Genomic DNA, 10,000 nt, shown 5'->3' on the forward strand with positions numbered 1-10,000 from the left:
CACACACACACACACACACACACACACACACAGAGACAATCACATAAATTTATAATTGGTTTTATTTAATTAAACATAAATCTACATGCAGGTGTGTGTATCGACAAAGTACAAATACAATTTTAAAAAATCACCAAACAAACTGACAGATAAACTAAAAAATACGCACACGAATTTTAAAGGGAGTCATTAATTTATGAAGCACAGATGTACGAAAGGGGAAAAAATCTCGGTGGTCCCTTGTGTAAGCTGCGCACTTTAAGCTCTCGTGGTGGTTCTAAACTCGATAAGAGTAGGCTTCGCCGCCACCAAGGCAAAATTCAAAATTAATTCATAGCAAAACCTGACAATACTCCAGTCAGTATAAAGTGATAAACAATACCTTCGAAATCTGAATGTAGCTGCCTGAAAGTGAAAGCAAGGGGCCCTACAAAGTATGAAAAGCGGTCACATACGTAAAAAATCAATTGTACTGCAGGTTGAAGAACCAGCGGTCGACTTCCTCTAAGATCTAGAGGAGGAGGAAGAAGAAGAAGAAGAAGAAGAAGAAGAAGAAGGAGAAGGAGGAGGAGGAGAAGGAGGAAGAGGAGGAGGAGGAGGAGAAGAAGAAGAAGAAGAAGAAGAAGATGAAAAAGAAGAAGAAATAGAAGAAGAGAATCAAACGTCAGAACAACGTAATTATCCTGAGCATGATGCATAGATCAGTAAGAGGTTCTTGGTGCTAAGCGTGAGCTTGACGTTGTGTTTACTTTTAACAGTGTAACAGTGACCCAGAATTTAGACCAAACAATGCTTCCTCCTTTGTAGAATCAACTGCAGATGGCAGTATCTATCGTTTTCTCAATGAGCGTAGGCCTAGGAGAAAAGCATCTGTCGTTGGGGACAGAACCTGATGAGTAAATGGAGTACGATTTAAAAAAAAAAAATTTTTTGGGGGGGTTCACAATGTTTTTGCTAGGAGTACGTGCTATGGGGAAAGGCTGAGCGTTAGGCAGCTTTTTGAGTAAATATGAGCTCAACTAACAAAGAAGAGTTGGATTTCTTACACCCAGTCACCAGATGTAAGTTGAGCACATGTTTTACTGTACAGCGGCGTCCAAAAGAAACTTGAAAATGTAATCACCCAATCATCGTGTTAAAATCTTGCACTTGTATACCCACTCATGCAATATGCCAATTTAAAGCTAATTAAATCCTGCATCATCTGACACAATAATATTTCATTTATGTAAAGAGATGCTCGAGATATGGTCACTTAAATCTGACCTTAAAAATTCAAGCTTGGCAAAATTGGGCGAAATCAAAGAAACGTAAAAGTGCGTTCGCCCGTGTACTGAGGTTCATCAACGTTGGTGGAATGGATATGTATTGAATATCAAATGAAAGGAAAATATTATTGTCTCTGCAATGAGCAGCATCTTCGGAAATACTTTTTCAAACAAGTTAGAAAACAGATTACTTACAAATACCATGCTGAACTTAGATTTAACATTGCATATACCCATTAGTATGATTTTGTTTTTGTTTAGGAGCTATTGGTTTTCTTGTAGAGCACAAACCTTTTAGAACATGGCTGTGTAAGTTAGATTTTGGAAAAATCATCTGTCAGTGAAGAACAGAAGCCACGAAACTGTAATTTTATGGGGTGGTGGGACAGAATGAACAAAATCGTCCGCATGTGAATCATCGGATGGCTTGCTTTAGTTGAGTACATCGCGCAAATGTTGGAATGTCATGTCGTACCCTTATTTCCCTCATGATGTCATTCAAAGTAGACATCTCCATTCATGGCAAATCACTTTCTAATTGGGCCAATATTATCACGAGACAATTCTTGGAAAACTATATCATATCAACGATGGAGTAGTCACCAGTAAATAGCCCGATATGAATCCTACAGGTAAGTGAAATCCCAAGAAACAGCAGCTGAAGAAAATTGACGTTGCTCCCAATTCAGACCCTTCGTTTGAAACCGTCTGTGACATCTGGGATAAAGTGACTGATAATTGTCCAAAATTTAGCAGAGTCGATGCCCTATGGGTTCGTGCACTATACAAAACCAATGGCTCCTACGCAAAATAACAATGAGCACATTTAATGTTAAGTCCAAGTTTTTCTGGTATTTGTGATTGCTTTGTTTTCTGTTTTGTTTAAAATTGAAACTATCGACATTAGATATTGTTTATTGCAGAGAAACAAATTCTCCATTCACTGGATATGTAATGTATGTTCATTCTATCAATATTGATGGTGAAGATAACGTTTCTGTGATTTTGTACAATTTTGCCAAGCCTGATTGTTTAAGGTCAATTTTGAGTGGCCATAGTATTATCTCGAGCATCTCTTGACTTAGATGAAATATTATTGTGTCAGATGATGCAGAATTTATTTAGCTTTAAATTGGTATGCTGTATGAGTGGGTAGTGCAAGGCGTTAACCCGATTATTGGGTGATTACATTGTCAAGTTTCTTTTGGAACCCACTGTATAATACACGTGCGGGTGTGTTATAACCTGATGTCGGTCAAATGGATATAAATAAGTTGCCGTAAAAAGTGTTAATATGTAAAGCCAAAGTTACTCTCAGCGATAAATCGTATTACATTCTTCGTATAGTAGAACTGTCTGATTGATCATACTCCATATTCTGTTTAAACGTTCCGTTTTATAGTGTCCAATTCCCTTTAAATTGGGGGAGATTCCTTCTTCTTGCGCCGGATGACTCTACGCAACACTTTGCCTGCATTCTGTGTGTTGTTACTTAACAAACATTAAAAAAGAGGCCCACAAAGATATTCGTTGCGAAATTCTAATGGCACAAACTCTCCCTACGCCCTCTCTTAATAATTTGTTATTGTAGTCTCTGGACTTAATCGTCAACTGACATTCGAGGGATCTGTAGGCCTCTACATCTCAATAAAGAGAACAACAAATTCTTTCGACCAAGTCACCATAGGCCTACTGTACAATGTACGGTGACAGTGCAGTAGTAGATAGTAGATATCTAGCCTAGTGTGCAGTGTGTAGTCTTAGCAGCTTTGACGTCAGATGCACTTACAACGCACTGGGTGACCTTGATACCTAACTTTAGATTGAAAATAGACAATTGAAAAGAAAAGTTTGCTCAAGTTTTAAAATATGGCATCAAATCAGGTTCCACGTGAGCCACTTTGCTTATTTTGATACGCCGATTTCAAACATGAAATCAGTTTTTAGCTGCCATAATTATTTTGAAAATTCTGCTCGCAAAGTTTAATCCCGTGCGGCGGCAAACATCAAAGGAATTTTGCGTCACAGCCTCCCACGTGTCACTTCACACTGAGGGGGGGTGGGGGTGGGCGGGGGTGGTGGTGTATTATAAGATCAGTTAAAAGAGACTGTTGTCTGTCCTCTTCATGATAGGAAAATACTACAAGATGCAATCTTGATAGAATCTATATAAAATACTTCTTTTTGTGATCTTCTAAATCCAGCAAGAAAAACGGTCAACCGCGAGTTATTTGGTTAATTTGGACACGCTGGTTCCGAATTTGATATTATTTTTACGATTAGACATAGTTTAAATGTTTATTTTAAAATCTTTTTGTCGGGCCGCGGGTGTATCGATACCAGCATCAATACCATCACGACGAGGTATTCGCTTAGGGCAGTCGCTGTTCCCCGGACACATTTTTTCCTGTTTTTAAAAATAGAGTCGCTGTTCCCCGGTGCTCCGCATTTGTACAGATACGGAAAATGTTGTTCTCTAAACTTTTGTCCTTTCACCTCCTTTCCTGCTCTCTAGTCATACTCTGTCACTTGTTTTCATCTTCACTTTCTGACCCCCCCCTCCCCCCGCCTCCTCTGGGCTCCTGACTCTTTCTACTGGCACTCCTGGCTCCTCCTTATTGCTGTCTTTCAGCCACACCTCTGATCGTAGGGTAGGTAAGATCGAAACACATCGTCGCCCATCTCACAAAAGGGCGTATCGTCAAAATTACTGGTTTTTAGTTAGCACCACCATGGTATGTCGGGTAGTGAGATCAGAGATCTATGGTCTCTCAAAACGGCGGTCGATAGCTTTAAAAATGGCGGAGTTATGCGCAGAAAACATTTGGCCCTATAGCTCTCGGGCAGGAAACTGCATCTCACATAGGGACGTATGCCTTGTTACGCCCCTTTGTGAGAATATATGCTGAGGCATATGACCGCATACGCCATTGTATGAGAAGTTTCCTTTTGTTTTCTTACTTGTAAATGAAGGGGGTGTATCTCATTTCTTGTTTAGTAGTCTTGCTGATTCTTTCTCGCTGCATCAATGAGGGACTTTTATACGCTTCCTTACCATTAGTTCAAGTAGACACGTGTTGTTTTGGTACCTGTGCTTTAAATTTCATCTTTGCTTTCAGCGTTTGATGTTCATGCACCCATAAAGTGATAGTATCTTAGCTCATTTGTAAGCTTATAAACATTCACTTTAAAAAATATTTTCTACTAGTAAAAGTTTTAATTAGGTCCATGAGTCCCCAAAGATGTGGTATTGCAGAAAGTTCTGATTATATTGACGATTTAGATGCAGACCCCTCTTTCAATCCTAGTTTCTTTGTCATGCAAGAAGGACATATTTGCAGCTTGTGCAAGGTGTGTATTGCTCCTGTGCCATACACACAGTCACTTTGTTGAAGAAACAGGCTCATGGTAGTCTTTTTAAAAAGCCACATAGCATCGTGAGTAGAAAACGGATAAAGCCAGAAGAGAATAACTCTGTTGCTGTTAGATATTGTACTCAACCTGAAAATTTCATGGTAGAAGGAAGCGACTGCTCATAATTGAAAGGTCCACAGTCCAATAACTATAAAGAAGCTAACCACAAAGGACATTTTGGAGCGGAGTTCTTTATCCCTATAACTGAAATGCATTTTGGCGTGCACGGGATTTGAGACAGGTATGAATTTGAAAGCTATGAGAAATATGGTCGAAGCTGTCGCACTATTGCGACTGAAACACAAGAGGAAATGTTCCAGCAATATTACAGACTTGGAGACCATCACCTACAATGTGAGTTCGTTGTTGGTCACATTGACTGCTCTGAATCTATGAAAGGGACGAGTTGTTCTCGCGGACAGAAGACCAATACATATTACTTGACTGTCGATGGAATACCGCTAACTGTAAGACAACATCAGCTGAAACTATTGAAGTAGAAAAAAGAGGAGGATGATGCTCAGCAAATGTCAAAGAAAGAGATGAAAAACTTCCCACCCTTATTAATGCTCATATTGCTAGGTTACCCGCTGTTGACTCACATCACTACTGTTGGTCAGTTTCGAGTTAAAAGGACTAGATCTAGCTCTCAAACCTGAACTGAAAAGGAAACAAAACAAAGGCTGAACAATCGTATCCACAGAAAAGCCAAAGCGAGAAAACTGAAATAAGATGCTTTCAGCTGCAATATAATCGTAAACTGAAGTGATATTATGGAACAGACTCAACAGAGACTATTCAATAACTATTTATTTCCTACAAACCCGCAGTACCAACCAGGGATCTTTAAGCCCCAGAAAAATCAAGTCAAAGACGTTCCATTGAACAGCCTAAAAAAAAACTCCCACCTATAGCAAAGTACACTTTTCATCACACTGGAGGAATACACAATGTTCTTTTAACTTTGCCACATGTAACTTATAACAGGCTACCACTTGCACTGTGTTTTCGCCTTGCAGTGCCTTTCCAGATCATTTTAATCTTTCTCAAACACTTGCACAATATTTCATCGATAAACAGAGCATTATGGGCTAAAACGTTAATAAGGTATTACACAAATTCATTACACACTCTCAGAATTTATCTTTCTACTAATATTGTTGTTGTCTAAGGACGGTGTGAAGTCCTGAATGAAAGGATCTGTGCAGTACTAGTAATTTTTTACTCATTGTATTGTGCCAATTCTGCATAATACATTCAAGACAAGTAAAAAAAACTCAACTCTTTAAGTTATTTACATCTCATATCGTGGAGACCCCAAAGCTGTGTCCTTTTCTTTTTCTTGTCGTTTTTCACTCCCCAAATTAGATCACTTCGGCATACTGAGTTGATAAACCTGTTCAATAATCAAGAAAAAAATCCCTTTTCTCTTATATTCTATTACCAAACGATGTGGCGTATTGTCAATCTTGTGTCTTTACGGACATAATTATGTTCTCACAAACAGGCGTATCAGCTGTTTTTGACAATTTCTTAAAAACTGATGACGCAATATCTATAACCGTTATAGGGAATGATAAATCGGTGGTTGTACTAATATCTTTCCAAAAATTTAAACGAAAAAGCAAATGGTAATGCCACAGCAAGAATTAAAAAAGTGTCCAAAACTTTGAGACGCTCTCCTGAAAAATGCCAAAAAATGCCCTTACGCCCTTTTGTGAGATGGTCAACGACATAATCTCTTCGTTGGTGGGGGGGGGGGGGGGGGGGGGGGGTACAGATGTTGACAAGATCTACGCTGTCCCAGTGTCCGATATTAGACCTTGTCGTCTCCATTAAAATGTCTTTCAAATAAAGACGACAAAAACTGTGTACTCGTACTATGCACTGTATTGTTGTTCTATGAAAAGGTAGTAAACGACAAACGTTAGTGCAACTTAGAGCCAGCACTGTTGCTTTAGCCTTAATAACGAACATAAAATAGAAAAAAGGAAGTTGGTGATCACTGTTGTAGAACTCTGTCGATGTGGCGACAATGGTTTTGATATCTATAGTGGGATGTACACTTATATAATGACTAAATGGGTGCGCACAATCGAGTGCATAGTACGAGTCAGGTCGCGGAATCCAGCGGACTCGCCAGTTATGGAATGGGAATCGACTCGAATAAACTTTGACCTTCACCCAACATGTCACAAGTCCATCATCATCATCATCATCATCATCATCATCATCATCATCATCATCATCATCATTATCATCATCATCATCATCATCATCAAAGGCCAAAGGACTATTGCCAGAAACGAAATCCCCCCTCCCTCTTCCTCCCGCAGATGTCTTTGTTTTGAGACTTCTTGTGGAGCTCCGGCATGCGAGTCCAAGTTTTCCTAAGGCAGTCCGTAAGGCTTTGCGACATGTGTCCCCTGGACAGCCTCTTTTCCTTTTTCTTTACGGATTCCACATTAGGGCGTTTTGTTATAATCCTAGTTTCCTTTTCAAGCGTGGTCTTGGGAAATTGATCCACGTCCATATAGTCTTCTTTTAAATCTGAACTCCTTCTGGCTGTAGTTTTGTGCTCTGTCAGAAATCTATATTGCGGTAAACAGATTTGAGTCAATGGATATGAAGTGTGACAACGCGAATTTCTCAGTCACAGCTTTGTAAAAACATGCTGTTTGTAACACGTCACCCTGGCTCTAAAAGTCGCGGAACAGTAATGATTTCACTCCTCCGCCTAGTTAGGCTAATGCCACCCGAAGAAAGACAAGACCCAATATTATTATGAAGGAGGTTAACAATCCAAATTCATTTAACGCCTCTATCTATACCAGTGTATATAACTAAACTCTTTGATGACGCACAGCCTGGTCTTTCTTCCAACAATGCTTGAAGAAGACGAACTGTTTTGGGGCACTTAAAAAAGAAGCATAACTTCGTTATTCATACACACATTTGTCAATGCACTTTTCTTTTTCTTAAATTTAAAAAGGCAAACTACAATGCGAGCGCTATGAAGTATGTAAATTCATCGTTCTGATCTGTGTAATGTATTATTATAATTAATAATAGTTATTGAATTTGGTATTCCTGTACCTTTCTTTCACAGATCCTCTTCGACGAAAATTGAATATGGCAAAACCCAAAGGGCCCTGCCAATCGGAAAAAGAAGATATCGACACGGATGTAGCGTTGTATTTGGCAGGAGCTGTGAGGGAATACTCCAACAAGGCGTATCTTGCGGATATCACTGTAGAAGTGGAAGGGGCAAGCTTTCAAGCCAATGGCTTCCTTCTTAACGCATTTTCTGGTTTTTTTCAAGGACTTCTGGCGTCTGGAATGAAAGAATCCACTGAAAAACATGTGAATATCAAAGGTCTGTCCAAAGAAACTTTCGAGCTGGTTTTGCAATTTATATGTGAACTTAAAAACGTGGTGAACTCGAACACTTTCCTTGATTTATGGCACGCGTCTAACATGTTGCAGATTTTACCGTTGAAGGATAAATGCGAGGCTTTCATCAAAGCCAGCATAAGTGTCAATAACTGTGTTGAAATCTACCACAGTGCAGTACTGCAAGATGTGAAGTCAATAGAAAAACTTACTTGGAGTTTTATATTAACTAATTTTGATGCAATCAAAGACTCACAGGATTTGGTTTCTCTCAGTGTAGAAGACTTAAAATCTCTCATTGAAGACGACAGACTCTGCACAAAATCAGAAGATAATGTGATCCAAGTGATACTGGATTGGACCTCGTATGTTCCAGTTACTCCCCCTGATTCTGAGAGTCCGTCTTCCAGACGTGACCCCTCGGTTCAAACCCTGTCCCCAGACAAGAGCGACGAAGAGGGACTGAACACGTTTTACCTGACTCCGAAAACTAACGATTTTGAGGTTCCCAAAGGCACAGGAGTGTATGATCAAGCAGAAACAAATTCAAACGCTGCCGAACATACGGATTTTCAGAAATCCTATCCGCGCGCTGAATTCTTGTATGACTTGTTGGCAGCGTGTCGTTTGCTCCGTGTGAGTGGCAAGTGCTTGATGCATTTACTAAGTAAGAACAATATGATCAAGCATACAGAAGAAGCAAAAGCACTTGTACTAAAGTCCATCCAGTGGAAACTAGATGGCGGCTGTGAGAGTAGTTCTACTGCTTGCACCACTTGGTCTCTTCCAAGGCACAAAGAAAAGGTAGAAACTGTTGTTCTTTGGTTTGATTCAGGAGAGATGAAGGGCATCCGACTCAACCACGACTCTGTTTCATTTGGGGACAGCGCAGCAGCGCCAGTTACAGCTACTGTTTGGAACGATCACGTGCTTTGGATACACACAAACGGCAATATTTATAGCAAGTCTTTGCTGGTTGAGTCCGACGTGGATTGTGTCGATGATTTATGTATAACAACATCTGGTGAGGGGGGCATGGTAGCTATGGGCAACAAACTTTACATCATAGGTTTTGCTGCAAAGAGTAATGCCGTTACTCGCGCCTCTCTCTTGCATATTGACATAATATCCCTGGAAAACGGTTTAACTCCAGTGCGCAATGTTTCTGTGGCTGCCAAAGGGTCAAATATTGTAATATTTGGGAGTGAGGATACCTATTTGGAAACTGGCACCACGGTTGTGCAGTGCATAGACACACTAAACGACATCTCTTATCGCATGGAAGTTGTTGTGGGTTCTTCAAAAGGCCTGACGATCTTTGAAAACCACGACACCATCTTTTTCTTGTATAGAACTGGGGCCTTGTGGAAGCTAAAAGAAAACCCTGAGACTGGGCGACTGGAGACTCGTTACGTCACGATGCTGTGGGACTTGGAAAAAGCTGTGGTCGGAGCAACAATAGTGAAGGGAGAACTCTGGGTTTTCGTGGAGGGATCACAGAGCACGCCCACTTCTTGGCCTGTCATGGTAGAAGGGGGGTTCAGTGTCGTCAGGAAGTTCCAGGCAAAAGGGCGCCATTTTTTAAAAGCTAACGTGAGCAAGACTCTACTCTCCCCCCCCCAAACACCACCACCCAGCCCATAAAAGCTTAAGTCATGGGTTAGGAGTGACGAGTCAACTCAGCTTTAGGGCAGATTCTGTACCATAGCCTAGGCCCTAGAAAAGTATCTTTCCCCTTTTCTTCAACACTTTCGATTTCGCTTTGGGTTTGAGTTTTTTGTTTTGTTTCATTTTCTTTGTTGAAGGACATGGGGATAAGATGGGAGGTTATTTCAGACAACAGACAAGAAGTTGAGGCGGAACGCTTATCACACTGTCTTGTTGATTCGGACAAGTCTTTGACTGCTTTCATGTTGTCCTCGGGT

General features: G+C 40.3%; 1 protein-coding gene across 1 annotated transcript in view; it reads left to right on the top strand.

Annotated features, from left to right (window-relative positions):
* LOC101852753 overlaps positions 1–10,000 on the top strand; it is an 18,626-nt gene that overhangs the window by 8,290 nt on the left and 336 nt on the right. The window contains exon 2 of the mRNA XM_005092287.3: positions 7,792–10,000. This exon is cut by the window's right edge and continues 336 nt beyond it. Coding sequence (XP_005092344.1) covers positions 7,815–9,719 — 1,905 coding nt within the window. The 5' untranslated portion in view covers positions 7,792–7,814 and the 3' untranslated portion in view covers positions 9,720–10,000. The remainder of the gene's footprint in view (positions 1–7,791) is intronic.

This window comes from Aplysia californica, unplaced genomic scaffold, assembly GCF_000002075.1.
Source record: "Aplysia californica isolate F4 #8 unplaced genomic scaffold, AplCal3.0 scaffold00043, whole genome shotgun sequence".
Lineage (NCBI taxonomy): Eukaryota > Metazoa > Mollusca > Gastropoda > Aplysiida > Aplysiidae > Aplysia > Aplysia californica.